General features: G+C 41.3%; 1 protein-coding gene across 1 annotated transcript; it reads left to right on the top strand.

Annotated features, from left to right (window-relative positions):
- The first annotated feature begins 6,765 nt into the window (after nt 1-6,765).
- Nucleotides 6,766-13,141, top strand: LOC125254846. The gene is made up of 4 exons (XM_048169685.1): nt 6,766-6,951; nt 7,044-7,082; nt 7,174-7,455; nt 7,604-13,141. The coding sequence occupies exon 4, from the start codon at nt 8,433-8,435 to the stop codon at nt 9,891-9,893; it is 1,461 nt and encodes a 486-aa protein (XP_048025642.1). The 5' UTR covers nt 6,766-6,951; nt 7,044-7,082; nt 7,174-7,455; nt 7,604-8,432; the 3' UTR covers nt 9,894-13,141.
- Nucleotides 13,142-18,964: the final 5,823 nt, after the last annotated feature.

Below are 18,964 nucleotides of genomic sequence, written 5' to 3'. Positions count from 1 at the left end.
TCCTTGTGTTCGCACAACTGACCCCGGGACTGTGCTAGAATGAGCCAGTCGTTGAGGTAGTTGAGAATGCGAACACCCTGTTCTCTCATGGGAACAAGGGCTCCCTCTACGACTTTCGTAAAGACGTGGGGAGACAGGGCCAGCCCGAAGGGTAGGACTCTGTACTGATATGCTCGACCTTCGAACGCAAAGCGCAGGAATGGCCTGTGTCGCGGAAGAAACGAGACATGGAAGTACGCGTCCTTCAGGTCGATCGCTGCAAACCAATCTCGGGGACGGATGCACTCAAAAATGCGCTTCTGCGTAAGCATTTTGAACGGTAGCTTGTACAGGCTCCGATTCAAAACTCGCAGGTCCAAGATCGGTCGTAACCCACCACTCTTCTTGGGTACAATGAAGTAGGGACTGGAGAACCCTGACCTCATATCGGCTGGAGGGGCCGGCTCTATCGCGTCCTCCGCCAGTAGGACTGCGATCTCCGCACGCAAGACAGGGGCAACGACATCTTTCACTGTAGTGAAGAGGACGTCCCTGAACTTGGGGGGATGCCGGGCGAACTGAATCGCAAGCGGCTCGGGGGGCTCTCTTTGTGAGGCGGCCTGAAGCGGTGTCACAGTGTGCTAGGCAACACTTCCCTGGTTCCACGGATGGACAGAGGGAGCAGTCGAGGCTTTGGCTGCCCGCTGCTCGCTGCTGTCCGCTGGCGACAGAAGAGGGGGATGAGAGTGGTGAGGTTTTTCTCCTCCCACTGCCCTCCAAACCCTCTTCAGACCTGGAAATGGAGGAACTGCTCTTTTAAATTTGGGTACCGCTGCCTCTTGGGTCAGTGGCGGAACAGAAACAAACCCAATAAAAGGATTTACCACCTGGCCCTCCTCCAGGGGTGGAAGAGCAGCCCCACCCATCTCTGGGTCACCCGTCTCAGGGGTGATTCTCACCAACCACTTAAACAGCTGCAGAGACGGGAGGCGTCATCTCCCCGCAATGGACACAGCAGAGCCTGCTGGGCCGGAGTTTCTTGCAGGGGACGACACCCTTGGCGACGAGCAGACTGAGGGGCGGCCCAAGAGGAACTCAATGGTTTGTCATGGGAAGCTCCCCGATCCGCTACTAACTGAGGAGAACCGCTGGGCTCAGTCCTCGACAGTGTCACCGAAAAGGCCACCTCAGTAGTATTTATGCTACACGACCTGTCACTTTTTTTGATGGATCGTAACCTTTAACCTCTGACCTGAACTTTATGACCTTATGAATTATGATATTAGCCCTTGGGATATTTCCCCTCCCTCCAAGGTTGACCTTTGACATGGGTTGTGAATGTGTCCATTGATTCCCGGGGATTTTGAAATACCTCTGGTGTTGACCCCCGGGTCATTTATGATGTGGAACAAATTGATAATTTTTGAACTTTGACCGTGCAAATTGGACATCTTGAGGGATGATTTCCGGGGTTGAGGGTCACATGTGTTGAGCAGACATCAGCATTCCAGCTCACAGGGAGAGGAGAGGGGAGGGGAGGGGGTCAAAAGGGGAGGGGGTCACATCTCTTCCTCTCTGTGCAAATGAAATAAATAAGATTTTAATGAAGAAACAGGCAGATCAAACTAACAAAAGAATAAACATGGTACATTTTATAAAATAGAATACACACACACACACACACACACACACACACGCTTTTCAAACGTAAATAATATTCTCATATTTTAAACATTTATAAATTAATTTATAAATCATCTCACCTTTTTGGAGAACTGCGGGAAAAGCACTTTTGACTTTAATTTCACTCCGAGAACATTCTTGCAAACAATGATTATTGATGAATTCTCATGCCTTTAGGCTACGAAGGGTCTTTTTAATTAACTTTAAAATTTCAGTCATTGTTTAAAGCTACCCATAACACAACCATTGTTCTTCTGAGAGAACGCCGTGAAAAGCGGCTTGGACCCACTGCTGTGACGTCGCCACGTCGGTGCAAAGAGCCAGGCACGCCGCTGTGATTTCCCTAACGGCTATTGCAACCCTCGTAGCGTGAAATATGATGAGCTGTAAATTCCCAACAGCAGTATTCTGCCAAGAGTCTTTAAATAAAATAGACGTACCAAATATGACCACAAGTTGATGTAAAATCGACGTGTTAAACATATCAAACTTAATTCAATATACGCATTATTTTCCTTTGAGTTCTTACTCCGTGAGTAAAATAGAGCAATGGCGACATCTGGTGGTCGCGACATGTCATGTTAAACGTCATAAAAGGAAAAAAGCAATTCTAATTAAAAATGGTACGTATAATGTTCTAGCAGAGATTTATTTAAACCTTTCTAGTTGCTCGCGTGTTAAACAGAATATTTTAAAACATTTTAAAATGCATGTTATTAAATATTTCTAGTATTAGCCTACCTGCGGCAAGCGACGTCATCCCTACCCCACCCCACCCATACCCCGCCCATACCCCGCCCAACACATTCTGAATGCATATAAATGATCGGGCTTATATCAATAGGAAAAAAGTTCTCTCTCTCTCTTTGGATTTGTCTGAAACACCATTCTTCAGTGATATCCAGCGATGACCAACCACGGTAAGCCATTTATGTCTTCAATTTTAGCTGTGCTTGCGCTTGGTAATTTGTTTGCAGTCCGTATATTTGGTAATGTTAATTTTTAAACGCTGAAAAAGCGGTTTTCGGTTCTTTGTTTTATCCATCACGTGCTTTAATTGGGTCATTTTATTTGTGTGTGTGTGTGCAATCTTTGTAATTATGTTTATACGTTAAAAAATGCTGGTGGTATGGCAGTTTGTCCAAGTCGAATTGTTTTACGTTAAAATTTCGGATAATGTGGTCCTTTGTTTGACCTTTATTTGAGCGTTGTGTGTTAAATTGTCTCTTTTGTTTGTGTTTACAAAGCGTTAAGTCGGTTGCTGCTTGGAATGTTTCTTTTGTGTTTGCGATGCTTTTCATGTAACTGCTTATTTTTTAATTTGTTTGTGGTTCAGTAGGCTACGTCGAAATTGATTATGGCCATAATATATGCAACTCTTATTTTTAAATTACGGATAATGTATTTTGTTCACCTTTTGGAGCAAATTGTTATTTTTATGGCTTGTGTAACGCGATTTCCATTGTTCTAAGCGTATGTCGATAAGATTGGGGACAAATGGTTTTTACGGTTAATGCAACGTCCTTTTGTTAAAATGCTGCTTTTGTGTGTGTGCAATGCCAAGTCTGCGTTTCATGTAACTGATTATTTAATTTGAAATTTGTCTGGTCCTTAAACATTTGCTCTAGCGTTTGTGGCTCAGTATGTTGAAATTGGTTTGTTTACGTCCATAATATATGTAACTTCTATTTTTAAATTGCGGATAATGTATTTTGTTCACCTTTTGGAGCAAATTGTTATTTTTATGGATCGTGTAACGTGATTTCCATTGTTCTAAGCATTTGCGTTTGTTTGTGCCTTAATGTGGCTTCCTTTTATGGATCGTGTAACGTGATTTCCATTGTTCTAAGCGTTTGCTTGTGCGTTAATGCGCCTTCCTTTTTCAGCGGCGAACGGCCTAGGTAAGACAAAATGTCCTCAAATGTATGCTGCTATTGCTGGTTTGCATTTTAAATTGTGGTTGTTTGGTTCTTTAAGCGTGGTGAATCTGCAATGTTTTTCTCACTATTACCTACCAATTCATCATGTCTGTTGTTGTCAACACATGGGTAGCGCCATATTTGTTCCGCCATGTTGGGTTTTCCGATTGCGTCATCAAGCGGGTTCCGGTAGTTGCTTTTAACATTGTTTATGGAAGCCGTCTTTGTTCCGCCATGTTGGGTTTTCCGATTGCGTCATCAAGAGGGTTCCGGTAGGTGCTTTTAACATTGTTTATGGAAGCCATCTTTGTTTGTCGGTAGTTGCTTTTAACATTGTTTATGGAAGCCGTCTTTGTTCCGCCATGCTGGGTTTTCCGATTGCGTCATCAAGCGGGTTCCGGTAGTTGCGGGTAGCGGTACCGGTAGTTCCGGTACCGACAAACAAAGCCATCTTTATTTATTTAATTTGAAATTTGTCTGGTCCTTAAACATTTGCTCTAGCGTTTGTGGCTCAGTATGTTGAAATTGGTTTGTTTACGTCCATAATATATGTAACTTCTATTTTTAAATTGCGGATAATGTATTTTGTTCACCTTTTGGAGCAAATTGTTATTTTTATGGATCGTGTAACGTGATTTCCATTGTTCTAAGCATTTGCGTTTGTTTGTGCCTTAATGTGGCTTCCTTTTATGGATCGTGTAACGTGATTTCCATTGTTCTAAGCGTTTGCTTGTGCGTTAATGCGCCTTCCTTTTTCAGCGGCGAACGGCCTAGGTAAGACAAAATGTCCTCAAATGTATGCTGCTATTGCTGGTTTGCATTTTAAATTGTGGTTGTTTGGTTCTTTAAGCGTGGTGAATCTGCAATGTTTTTCTCACTATTACCTACCAATTCATCATGTCTGTTGTTGTCAACACATGGGTAGCGCCATATTTGTTCCGCCATGTTGGGTTTTCCGATTGCGTCATCAAGCGGGTTCCGGTAGTTGCTTTTAACATTGTTTATGGAAGCCGTCTTTGTTCCGCCATGTTGGGTTTTCCGATTGCGTCATCAAGAGGGTTCCGGTAGGTGCTTTTAACATTGTTTATGGAAGCCATCTTTGTTTGTCGGTAGTTGCTTTTAACATTGTTTATGGAAGCCGTCTTTGTTCCACCATGCTGGGTTTTCCGATTGCGTCATCAAGCGGGTTCCGGTAGTTGCGGGTAGCGGTACCGGTAGTTCCGGTACCGACAAACAAAGCCATCTTTGTTTGTCGGTAGTTGCTTTTAACATTCCCTGCGTTCCAATGTCCATACTATCCATCCTAAATAGTATGTGAGATTAAAATAAGTGTGTCCCAAAGCATAGTATGTTGAAAAGAGTATGCCAAAAGTCCCCGGATGGTCTACTATTTCCGGTAGATTTTCGAAGTGTGGATCCGTGCACACTATAAAGGCTAATATTGCCCACAACCCATTGCGCATTGGACGAGGATTCAGTTCAGAACTACAAACACGAGTAAAAAGTGTTAAAAAACTACAAAACATGGCGGATACGCGCGATCGACGCTGAGAGGTTTGAGTGACTAATAATCACTTTAACCTGATAGAAAATATATATTTAATGTTACCAGTGTTATTTTTTATCTGCAAATACCAATGTGGACTTTTATAAAGATCCGAATGGCCATTAAGTTTTAAATGCATCATTATGCATTAATATGAGGAGAGTCCTCCACATGAAAGACCCGCGACTGCATATCAACGTGCTGTATTTCACTCCGATACGGTAGGAAATTAACTAAATGAAATGTGGAGGATGTAAGATGATTGACAGGCCAGTTTACGGTGACAGGATGCGACAGAGAGAAAAGACGCGATTGTATGACGTGTTAGTATGTCCCAAAGCTTGTCTACTCTTTTGCTACACACTCAAAAGTAAGTACTTTTTGCTCACAGAAAGAGTACATACTTTTAGGGCGTAGTATAAGTAGGCGAATTGGAACGCAGCAACAGTTTATGGAAGCCGTCTTTGTTCCGCCATGTTGGGTTTTCCGATTGCGTCATCAAGAGGGTTCCGGTAGGTGCTTTTAACATTGTTTATGGAAGCCATCTTTGTTTGTCGGTAGTTGCTTTTAACATTGTTTATGGAAGCCGTCTTTGTTCCGCCATGTTGGGTTTTCCGATTGCGTCATCAAGAGGGTTCCGGTAGGTGCTTTTAACATTGTTTATGGAAGCCATCTTTGTTTGTCGGTAGTTGCTTTTAACATTGTTTATGGAAGCCGTCTTTGTTTATGAAGACCATCTTTGTTTGTTCCGGTTACATGATGATGTCTGTATTTCTGCAGGTTTTGCCTTATGTTTCATGTTTTAGTGGTTCAATGTATATGACTGTTTTATTGGATCTCCATTCATGTCGATACATATGATTGATTACGTCTTTAAATTCTTAATTTTTCATTAATTAAATTCATGAATTTGTTTTTAAATATCTTCATTTTTTTTTAATTTAATCCTATTTCATATATTTTTTTTTAAATATTGTATATTCTATTAATCTCAGAATTTTGAAATATTAATTATTTAAATCATAATTTTATATCGCCTATTTCATAAATTTTTTTATTTATTTATTTTTGCCTATTTCATTAATCTTTGAATATTAATTATATTTAAATCATAATTTTTAATTTTTATTTATTTTTCCTATGTCATTAATCTTTGAATTTTGAATATTAATTATATTTAAATCATAATTTTTAATTATTTATTTTTCCTATGTCATTAATCTTTGAATTTTGAATATTAATTATATTTAAAACATAATTTTATATCATCTATTTCATTTCATTAATATATACCTTTTTTATTTATTTATTTTTCCTATTTCATATATATATATATATATATATATATATATATATATATATATATACCTTTTTTATTTATTCGTTTTTCCTATTTCATTAATCTTTGAATTTATTTAAATCTTAATTATCAATCTTTTAATAAAATTTATCCTTTCATTATTTTAAGACTAGTGTTATTAAATTGGATATTATATTGACATGACTGATCTGAGAAACGGTATATGTAATTTGATCCGTTTTGTCGTGCATACATGCTTAGTTACTGCTAATATGACTAAAAATGTATCATCCGAGAATTCACCCCACCCATCACTTCTGCCGGGGCGTGGTGTTGCAGCATTAAAGGCTGTATACAGAAGCATGTGTATTTGCCATCACTAGAAACGTTTTTCCCCTCAGAGTTGGCGGGGGTGGTTCTTCAGAGTATCCGTGCTATGTAAATGTGATTACTAAATCATGTGTTTGCTGTATCTTTTATAGTTTCAAATGCTGAACAGAGAGCATTCGAGGCCATTGACCGCTGTAAGTTCATATTTATGCAAAGCTGTTTTTCATATGTTTACACAATTTTGATGTTTATAATTGTATACAATATGTACAATTTTATTTTTCAGTAGCAGGCAGTCCAAGCATTATAGAGGACTCGGACAACGGTAAAATAATACTGTTTTCTACAGATTTTTATTTGGGCATTTTATTCGTTTTCGTGCTAAAATCTGTCTTTTTAAATTTTATTTTTAATAGAATTAGCCGCCTTGGTCACTCTTCCTGGCTTCGTTGACCTTACCACTGATGATTTTGAAGACGAACCCACCACAAGCGATGCGTCAAGGGATAGGAGACGGAACTCAAACATTAATTTTTACCAAACACCACCGCAACAGGAACAAATAATATCCAGCAGCGACGCGGTAGATCTACCGTTGGAAGCTAGGGAACAGCCGGGACCTCGCTCAACAGTCCCTCCAAAGAAGAGGCGTCGTGTGAGCGGATCGAGTCAGGCGTCCAATGAAGAAATAAATTCTGGTAAGTTTTGAGTTAACATTATTTCAAATTAATATTCCATTCATTTAAAATGGTGTGTTTATAAAGAATACATGGCGCTAGTCAAAATGCTGTATGTGCAATTAATGGCCAAACTTTAATTTGAGTTTTGGTTTATATTTCTAAACAGATATCCGTGTTGGACCCGCTGACGACCCGCTGACGTGGACGGAATCACAAGTGAAAGAGTGGGACTCTTGATCTTTTACCAGTGATCGAGACGATCCGTGGACAGTGAGAGGTAGACAAACTCCGTATTCGTTTCGCGAAGCGTCTGAAGGGGAAGAGGGTGACGACGAAGGAGAAGAGGACCAACAAGAAGAAGAGCGAGGGGATACTCCTCGGAATAACGAGGGTACCGACACACTCGCTGCTGCTTTTAACAATTTAGCTGCTGTCTTAACCGAAGAACGTAACAGCGCTGCTGAGGAGCGTGCCAGAGCTGCTGAGGAACGTGCCAGAGCTGCTGAGGAACGTGCCAGAGCTGCTGAGGAACGTGCCAGAACAGCACGGGAGATAGCGTTTCTTCACCACAGACTGGACTTGTTGGAAGGGCGCCGTCTGGAGGAAAACGAGAGATCAGCAGTAGAATTTAGCACACTGCACAATAGGCTTGATGGCCACGGCACCGGACTGCATGAAATAATAGACATTATCCAAAGAATGCAGAGAAATGCTGACGAACATTATGCCCGAGTTGAAAGATCAGAAAATGATCAGATGCGAGAGAAGCAATTAATGGTGAGTCTGCTTAGCGCCATAGTCACAGCATACCCTCGTATATAGATGTGATTTTGTAATACATTTCAGTTCATCGATATTTGACCCGTTTTGATTTTACATGCAAATGCGATGTCTTTATTCGCAAGTGCCGCTATGTATGCCTTACCACTTTGAATGCTTGATTTTACGATATTACAAACTGTTTGCTACTCTTGATCTAAAAATAAAAAATTAAAATGGATACAGAGAACTGTATTTCCCTAGCTGTGCCACATATCAGTCATCCAGACCAAACTCTCTCAGACGTGTTACAAAGTCTGCTTGAAACGCACACTGTGAGTACCCAAAACACATGCGACAGATTGCAGCAGTTGCTAGACATGTATCCAGGCCCTATAGAAACGTCTTTTATCAATGACGATGCGGTGCCTCAGACTTCAAATTTGGGACGTTTAGAAGCAGCGATTGAACAGTATCCGAATATTAATTTGTCAGAACGTTTACAGGAAATATTAGACAGTCCCCATATAAACATAATACAAGATGGTGGGGGGTTAAATAATAGACGTGTAACTGTATGTAATGCAGGCGCTAATGCTGTCAATCAGCAGCCGTCGTCTAGCATCACAGCTCCCCCTACAGATACTGCTGGATCGGCAAACAATACAACACCATCTGATCAACCAACAGGTACGTCAGCACTACCGCGTTCAGACATTGATACGTTGATTCGTCAGGGTGGCATGATTAACGGCTACCGTGTTTTACCACGACCGCGTTTCAATAGCATACAATTGCGGCGTCTCATGAATCTGAAGGATATTAACTCTACAGATTTGGCTGCGTACCACATTTTTTTACACAATGCTTTTGACGATATAGTATCCCATGCTCGAGATATTGGCGGCGAAGCGTGTGTAAACAATTTAACCCTTTCAGCCCCCACTCTGAAATCACCCGTTTCAGCGGTTTTATCAGATGGAAATAATTATGACACCGATATATTTACCGACCAAATTGCTAAAGTTTTACAGAGTAGCAATAGATTGATGTCGGAAGATTCCGTTGAAATAGAAGCTAACGTAGCCATGAATAGACGAGGAGGAGGGCGTCGTAAACTTACAGACTTAGCTCTGGATCAGGTCATCAAACGGAAAAAAATGTCGCTATTTTGTCCAACAAATGTATCAAACAATTTATGCTTCTCTATCTGTTTAGCGCATTTTCTAAATCCACAATTACCAGAGAATGAGCTAGAAAGAATAGCCGCGACCATCCATAACAACGCCGGCTTCTCAATTCAAAAACAAATTGGATTCGACAACATACGGGCTTTTGAATCTCTATTAGGTATTAAAATTGTGTTTTTTTACAGGACGAACACTGGGGGGTTAGAAACATACAGAAATCACGACGACCCCCACCCTAAAACAGTATGTCTTTATTTGCAAGATTCCCATTACTATATGATTCTGAATTTGACTGCGTTCGTCGGAGCCGCCTACGTGTGTGAATTCTGCTACAAGGGTTACTCGAATCATAAACACCATCATTGCAAACGCACCTGCAATGTATGTTTTGATGGAGAGTGTTATAATCATCCTAAAAAAGCAGTGTACTGTGGCGATTGTTTGCGGTTTTGTAAGTCGGGCTACTGTTATGAAATGCATAAAAAAAAAACACCCCCCAGGAGCTGAAAATCCAGCGTGCGATGTTATAAAATATTGCAAGCTATGCAATAGACGATATGTAGTCACAAGTCAAAACAAAAAGCACGAATGTGCAATCCATCAATGCGTGCATTGTAACGAAGATTTGCCTGACCAGGGGTCGCACAATTGTTTCATACAACCCATTCCACCAAAGGACCCCTGCAATAAATACATCTTTTATGACTTTGAAACGCAATATGTAAATGAACGTCACAAAGCGAATTTTGTCTGTGCCATCACTTTTAAAGGCGAGAAATTTGTGGCCAAAGGACCTGACTGTATAACGAGACTAATTGTGCGGTTTAGACAACCTCGATACGAGGGCTACTGTTTCACAGCTCATTATGCGTCCAGATTTTACTCTTTTCTAATTCTTGAGTATTTTTGCAAGGCTGGGCTTACTCTCGATGTTATAATGCAAGGATGTAAATTAATCTTCATGTATGATGAAGAATTTGCCCAACGATACATCGATAGTTATGCGTTCATACCAATGGCTCTGTCTAAGATGCCCGCTGCGCTCAATTTGACCACGAGAGAAAAAGGAAAATGCAAAATACCGGGGGATGTACCCCGACAAAAAGTTCTACAATTACGATAACATGTCTGATAAAGATCAGGTAAAGTTCGATGCATGGTACAGTAGCGTCAAGGGTAAAATCTTCGATTTCAGGAAGGAGTTGTATGACTACGGCGTAAATGATGTTGTCTTACTGCGTGAAGCATGCATGAAATACCGAGAGGCGTTCATTGAATGTACAGGGCTCGATCCCTTCAACTCGACGACGCTTGCCAGCTGTTGCATGGCTGTCTTCAAAACCCATTATCTCGAGAAAGATACGTTAGCTCTGACGCATAATAACGCTTACGTCCATCAGAGTAAGACTTACTCAAATGCGTCGATCGAATGGCTCGAGTATGTAAAAAAGACTCGAAACATCGACATTCACCACGCAGTCAATCACTGTGAGATGTCAATCGGTCGTTACTTTTTAGATGGGTTCTACGAAGAGGGAGAATCGAGATACGGGTTCGAATTTAATGGTTGCCTTCACCATGGACATTCGTGCCGCTTTGAACCCCATCAGCGACATCCTATGTCAGGGGTACCTTATGGGGAACTCAGGAGACAGTTTGACGAAAAAGTTGAAATTCTACAGAATGCCTACGGTTTGAAAATCGAGGTTCTTTGGGAATGCGAATGGGAGGAAATGAAGCGGTCTGATCCTTCTGTGAAGGAATTTATGAGTACTTATTCAGCGCCCGAGAGACTGAAACCGAGAGAGGCGCTGTTTGGTGGTCGAACTAACGCTTATAAACTGTATCACAAAGCGGTTGAGGGCGAGAGAATAAGTTACGTAGATTTTTACGAGCTTATATCCTTTCTGTCAGGCTAAGAAAACCTATCCGATCGGACACCCTCAAATTATTTTCAAAGATTTTGAACCGATCGAAAATTATTACGGAATCATCAAAGCTAAAGTTTATCCGCCTCGTAAATTGTTACACCCGGTTCTTCTCGGTAAACTGATGTTTCCACTGTGCGGTAAATGTGCACACGCTCAAAACCAGACAACAGACTGTGCCCACACTGATGTAGAGAGAGCGCTCACGGGGTGTTGGGTCAGCATCGAGCTTTTGAAAGCGATTGAGAAGGGTTACGTTATTGCCACGATTGAAGAGGTTTGGCATTTCCCGCAACAGTCAGACACATTATTTTGTGAATACGTAAAGACGTTTTTATGTCTGAAGCAACAAGCGTCTGGTTACCCGGCAAATGTTGTCACTGATGCCGACAAAGAGGCTTATATACGCGAATATTATGAAAAAGAGGGTATTCGCCTAGATCCTGAAAAGATCAGTCACAACCCCGCGCAGAGGGCTATCAATAAATTATTGCTGAATAGTTTATGGGGGAGGTTCTCCATGCGCGAACATCTGGCTTATACTGAGCTTGTGAACGACCCTGAAGATTTCACCAGAATTGTTTTTGGTGAAACCGACACGCTGACTTATTTTACTTTCGTCTTGGACGACGTTGCTCTAGTCCAACATTGACCTCCAAAAGGGGATGTTCGACAGACTCGTGACATAAACGTCTTTGTAGGAGCTTTTACAACAGCTCATGCGCGGCTTGAGTTGTACGAGCTCATGGATAAACTCGGTGACCGCTTGTTATATTCCGACACCGACAGCGTTATTTTTGTCTCTAGGGAGGGGGATTGGGATCCCCCTCTAGGAGATCATCTGGGGGAGCTGACGAATGAAATAGACGACGGAGATTATATTACAGAATTTTGCTCTAGCGGTTCAAAATCTTATGGATATCTCACGGCCAAAGGTAAAGTGTGCATGAAAGCCAAGGGTATAACGTTAAACGCAAAAAATTCCCAAGCTATTCGTTTGGAGAGTCTTATTGGTCTGGTTAACAACTATGTGACGTCGCGTGACAGTTTGCAATGCATCCTGGCCCATACTGAAAACATTGTGAGAAATAAAAAGACTCTCACTCTGCACAACAAATCAGTCGTTAAAAGGTTTAAGTTGGTGTATAATAAACTGAGACTTTTACCCGATTTCACCACTCTACCTTATGGCTACTGATTCGATGCTACACAGGGGCCTTCGGGATGCTTCTGATTTTGATTTCAGACTTCAGCATCCATTCTCTGCGGTAATCAGCGGGCCTTCTAATTCAGGGAAAAGTTATTTTGTAAAAAGTTTGTTGGAAAATGGCATGAAACTGATTTCTAAAAAAATTGAAAACATTGTGTATATTTATAGCTGCTGGCAGCCACTGTATGATGAATTGCTTAAACTGTATGACATTAAATTTGTGGAAGGAATTCCTCAGAGTCTCAGTGATGATGATTTATTACCTGTCAACAAGACAAATCTTTTGATTTTGGACGACCTTATGAACGAAGCGGGTGGAAACAATCAGGTCGAAAAGGTTTTTACGCAATTTGTGCATCATCGTAATCTTAGCGCTATTTATATAGTGCAGAATTTATTTGCCCAAGGTAAATCCAGTAGAACCATCAGCTTGAACACAAAGTATATGATTTTGTTTAAAAACCCACGGGATGCCAATCAAGTGGCGGTACTAGGTCGGCAAATGTATCCTGGAAACACAAAATACTTGGAATGCTATCAAGATGCAACCAGTCGACCTTACAGTTATTTAATGATAGACTATAAAGCGAAAACTCCTGAACAATTCCGTCTCAGAACAGGATTGCTGTCCGACCATCAAGTGGTTTATCTCCAGAAAAAACGAAGAACGTGATCAGCCGTCATGTCCGCATGACTTTGTAAACATCTACCATTGTTGAAGGTGATAAATAAAGCTACACCTAAACAACGTCGGCTTATTTTACAATCGGCGTCCGACGAACTCATTTTAACATTGTGCGAATTGGCTCTCAACATACTCTACGGCACAATTCCTGTCAATCGACAACAGTACCAAAAACTGAGAAGGAGAAAAAAGGAAATTAAATTTGTTGTCGATTAAAAAAATCGGCCTATCAGCCAAGAAGAAAGTCTTTAATCAGACTGGAGGATTTCTTTTACCGCTCCTTAGTGTTGCTGTACCATTTATTTCCAGCTTGATAGCATCTAGACGCGGCTGAGTATGGAGTATGCTGAGAAAATGTATTTAGTACCACAACATCAACTGGAAAAGCTGAAAAATGAGAATGCTCGTGAAAATATCCAACAGACTGTAGAGAACGATCTGGACACTTCCATAAGGACGATCTTGCTCAGGGGTGATTTGAATCAGTACGAAAAAGCCAAACTCTATGCGAACATCCTGACCCGGTTTTTGACTATCGTTAAACAAGGTGAATGGGAGAGTAGCGTTTTAACGTTGTCACTACCCAATTCTGAACCATCCCATAAAGATGAACGTCCACCGACTATACCTGAAGATGATGGAGGTGTGGATGATGTCATGAGTGAAGTTCTGAAGAATGTACTGTCAAGAAGTGTGAATAACAGTAGATACATATTAGACAAAATGTCTAAAGCTAAAGGACTGAGTGCATGGAACACATCGGGGGAGTTTGTGTTCAGGGGAAAAGCTATACCTGGTTCACACATGCTCGACTTGTTAAAGAATGTTACAGCTCCACAAAAGATTCGGGATGACAGAAGACCACCAGGATGGTTGGAGTTTCTACAATCATTTGCCGAGTTAAACATTCCATTTTCTACTGTGCCGAATCATAATGTTAGATGGGCAATTAATTCTTTAAAAAGACCCGATACTGCTACACCGGAATATGAAAGTCCTTCAAAAAAAGTAAAAAGTTCTGATATTGTTACAGTACAGCGTAAATCGTCTTCTAAAAGAAGAAGAAAAGTACGCGTGTCAGCCGCTTCAGAAGGTCATGTGTTTATATCACCGGCTAACGGTCAAAGTCAATGGTTAAAATTTTAAAATGGTTTGTTTGTGAATATTTTTGTTTCATGAAATTATGTGTATATGTATTGATTAAATTTGAAATAAAAACACAATAAAAAGATTTCAGTTTTAACAGTCTTTATTTATAATCGATATGAATTGAAAACTTAAACATAATTCATATGAGTATTACACTTTTGCACACACTGAATACATGCAAATTTTTCATTACACATACGGTTTTAATCTTTTCACAAAGTATGCTACCATTTTATCATTTTTAATATAATCGTCGCCATACATCTTCAACACATCGTTATAACTACGTCCGTTGATCAAATGATACAGAAAAAACATGCAGTGTTGTCCGCAAGTATCCGATGTGAAATCCTGCACACGTCTGGATGAATATACTACTTCAGATGCGTTGGTTAGCAGAAAGTTTTTTATGACCCCTGGAAAGCAGTCGCTGTCGGGGGGGTTTCCAAAACTGTCGAAAAAATAGCCGGTACCACTGCTATGTAAATAAACAGCCAACCATTGTTCACCTGGTAGCAACGCGGGTTGTGTGTTAATTATCAATGCGGATGGCGAGTTCCTTAATGGTGTTTCAGGCAGTTGATTGCTCGGGAGTGCCCCAAGAAAATGAACGTTGCACGCAATTTTGTCCATGATGCCGGTGAGCTGTACTGTGTTCATTTCAATAGTAGTCAACCAGGACCTGTCTGCGGTTAGACACTTCAATGATACTATCAAAGACGGCGTAGACTAATAAATTAATAGTCTGTGGCAACGGTTGTCGGAAGCGTGCCTCGAGTCTGATGTTACCAGACTTGATGAGCGATATGTGCTGACCGCACTCTTCGTCAGGTGTGAGGTTGAAGGCATAAAGGGTGTATCCATTCAGAATGTCATCCCTGTCGATAGAGAGCGCTTGGTTTTTAAGATGTCTTCCAGAGGCCATAGCCAGCTGATAAAATTCTCGTACCGCCGCCCTAGATTCAAAATTCGGCTGTAGCGGTTTGGCGGGGAATTGTTGTCCGTCAACATAGACTGCTAGGAACTCCAAATCGTAATGTTTGAACGCAAAAGGGTTTTTATTGTAGGCACCTGTGAACGCATCGTTATCAACCATAGCCAGGATGATAGATTTTGGTAGCGTTCCTAAAAACAAATTATCTTGATTCGAAACACGGGACCCTGCTGGTATGGAGAAATTTTTTAAACAAACACGATCTATTGGGTACTTTGCGGTAGTCGATAGCAAAGCCTGGGCGTGGCCCAGTCTCACAGGCGGTGATACAGAGACTTTCTTGACAAATAGGCTCGCTGACATAATATTTAATTTGTATGCCACATCCCCGTCCCTCATCAGGCAGAATTCATCTTTGGCTCTGATCATCCTCAGTTTAATGTCGATTCCATTCAGCATCAATTTTTCTTGAAAGAAAATATCACTGTGAATAGGAGCCAACAGTTCCACCACTCTGCTGTTCGCACCTCTTTGTCAGCCCCTGGTTATGACCACCGGGGTCAGTCGCATCCATATGGCCGGCAGTGTCTTTGTAAAACAAGCCGGCTGAGAAAAGCGATTCCAACGCATCTTTACTGTAGTTGATCAGACTCTCGATGATACATCGGTAAGGATATGTGCTCAAACTCTGAGATATCAAACGGTCGCCCAGGCTCACATCGACTTGTGAAAATATAGTAGCCCCGGGGTAATTTATCAGACCGACCTTGGCGTCGTTTGGTAAATCAGCCCCATTAGGTCTCGTGATTTTAAGACGCAGATACAGCAGTGTGTTATTTAGGTCAACATAATCGTCGCCATTCCCTGCTATAAAAAACTCCAAAGGCGAAGAGTCCGATATAGCCGATAAAGGAGGCACTTGTAAATAACTGCTTTTCTCAATAACTGTCTGCATCAGAGGAAGGGTGAACAAGTCCAACTCGGACTTGATGCACTCTCCTGACATGCGGTGGAGTAATGCCATGTTAGAATATGGTGGATCTCTTAACTGATACGCTTCGCTTTACACTCTTCTTACGCTTTCTGCGTACGACTGAATGTCTCTTGGGTCCCCGCTTTGTTTTCTTCTTTATCGAATGACCACGCCTCCTTATACCCGGTGGTTTAGACATTCTCTTGCGAGCCATGACCATCAGACCCGAACCGTCTTGAGATTTAGTGTTATCGTTATACGTTCTCGACAATGCGTTTGAGACAACGTTGGATACTATATTTTTAGCAGCCGATTTTAGGTGGGGTTTAGCAATACTGAACCCCCTTTTCAACAACGGTATGGCCATCCTAAACAAACCTCTAAACAAACCCCCTAACCCCACCCAATACATGACACCACCCCCTGAATATCCCGGTAGACCACCACCGGCCTGATTTTGGTAATAGTTAACATAATCCGTAGCATCCATCCCGCGGGGGTTGTAATATGCCTTTTTTTTTTTTTTAAAAATGGATTGTTTCGATGGTTTAAAGTGTAATTTTACGACAACTTTGCCGTAAGAAAATAGTATTTCGCGGTTTTGGTCGTCCTTCAGTTCGATGGTAATATCTGTGATGAGCTCCTTGTTGACCGATGTGTAATGTGGTTTGTCGTATCTAACACTGACGATATCATTGTTCTCCCCCGTTATATGTACGCATCTCAAAAGGGGGACATACGAATCGCCGACCGATTGATATTGGATAATGTCGGTGTAAACGTACATAGTATAGAAACCGCCGTTGATATCAGCTTGATGAGGAGCGTAAGTAGTTTGGCTCTTTGTAAAATCTGCATCTTTATGGTAGGCCGAACGGCCAATAGCATCATCCGGATTCACTCCTAAAATAGCGGCGAGTCTCCCAAAGAAGGATACTGAAACGTTAGGTTTCGCGACCATATACATTTTGTTTTTTAAAGAATCATGGCCGAATACAGCCGTTGGTGCGAGAGCGTCACCTATCGCCCGGATCACTTCACGAACGTTCGCGTAGTACCCGCTGTCTATTTGAACCTTCCTTGATACAAAAAACTTTGATGAATCTTTAACCGGGAATGGGCCTGGGGTAGGATGTGGCTGTTTCGCGCCCGGTGCGGGGGCGGTGTGTAGGGTAAAAATTCCGTCTTCATCATTAAAGGAGTACCAACTTCTAGGATATTCAATTTCAACGAGTGCAACCTCCCATTTACCTTTCAAGTTGATAGGGCTCGCTAACCTTGTTCTGTAACTAGAGATGCGATTTTCCGGATAAACTGACAAAGAAGCGTTGCACGGCAACGTAACATAGAATCCGTCGTCACCCATGGTGCCCCCCGTTTACTCAAATGATCTAATCCTGTATGAGCTCATGTGTTTTAAGGGGTTTGCAAGTCCACCAGAGCTTTTTTTGTCTACATAACTATTAAATTTCGATGGCCATCCTAACCATTTCACTAAGACAAGCATAGGTCTCCCCTGTTTTTTCTCTCCTAAAATCTTTTCCACCTTAAACGCTTTGTTTTTGCTCACGATTATTTTTTGTAACTCTTTTTCATAAAAAACTCCGTCGATGACCTCCCCGTCATAATCAGACAGTGTGTAAACAGGAGGCTGTCGTGGAATGCATGAGGATATTGTGAAAAATTCTTCTGTGTAGTTCTGGTCATAACCTTTGGTGAACGGTCCTCTCACTTTAGAAATTCGAACAACGTCTCCGACTTTATATTTAAATACTGCTTTTTCATTATTCTTTATATCTCCGTACAGATTTTGAAACACCGTCCCCTCATTTTCCTTGTTGACGTCCACCGGTCTCATCCTAATACTCCGATGATAACTGGTGTTGTACCCCTGCATGATATCTTGTAAAACATCCGCATAACGTCGGGAATTTGTAGCCGTTAAAAATCGCCACATTCTACTTTTTAGCGTTCTATTAAATCGTTCCACAACACTGGCTTTCAAATCAGTAGCCGTCGCGAAATGATTAATGCGATGCTTTTTCATTAAATCTTGAAAATGTTTGTTAAAAAACTCTGTCCCCTGGTCCGTCTGCAATTTCTCCGGGACACGACCATCTCCGAGTATAGACTCGAACGCATTAGTCACCTTGGCACCGCTCTTATTCTTTAGCACTCGAGCCCATGCGTACTTACTAAACACATCGATGCATGTTAGTAAATATTTATTATTATCATTATCCTTGGAATAGGCAGTCACGTCCACGAGATCAGCTTGGAACTGCGCATCCACTCCGTATACTACGACTCTATTGCGTTTGTAATTTATAGGGGCTGTTCTGTGCAATGTGTATGCGTCTTCCCCAGCCAACCATTCCGAAACCTCTTTATCGGATAGACGTATTCCACTATCCTTTAAGACGGAGTCTTTTAATCGTTTTTTACCGCCTAAAGAACCGGGGTTAGATGGGGTGTAATAAGCCTTTTTCATGAGCTCCGACATGTTGTCGTCTCAACTCTCGCAAAAGAATAAGACATACACACAGGGAGAATCAATCTTTTATTAAAAATGAACTATATTAAAAACAGGATACATAAAGACATCACGCCTTAGGTAATAAGAGAATAAATTGAAATAGGATTACATAATGATAGCATACTCTAAATAAGAATACATCGAAATTGCTCTACGCAGTAAG

The sequence above is a fragment of the Megalobrama amblycephala genome, linkage group LG19 (genome assembly GCF_018812025.1).
Source record: "Megalobrama amblycephala isolate DHTTF-2021 linkage group LG19, ASM1881202v1, whole genome shotgun sequence".
NCBI classification, from domain to species: domain Eukaryota; kingdom Metazoa; phylum Chordata; class Actinopteri; order Cypriniformes; family Xenocyprididae; genus Megalobrama; species Megalobrama amblycephala.
The sequence above is the reverse complement of the archived record's forward strand: the minus strand, read 5'-3'. Positions and strand labels throughout refer to the sequence as shown.

Bases quoted from the DNA above. Each gene is read 5' to 3' on its own strand.
- LOC125254846 (XM_048169685.1), top strand. From the start codon at position 8,433: ATGGATACAGAGAACTGTATTTCCCTAGCTGTGCCACATATCAGTCAT.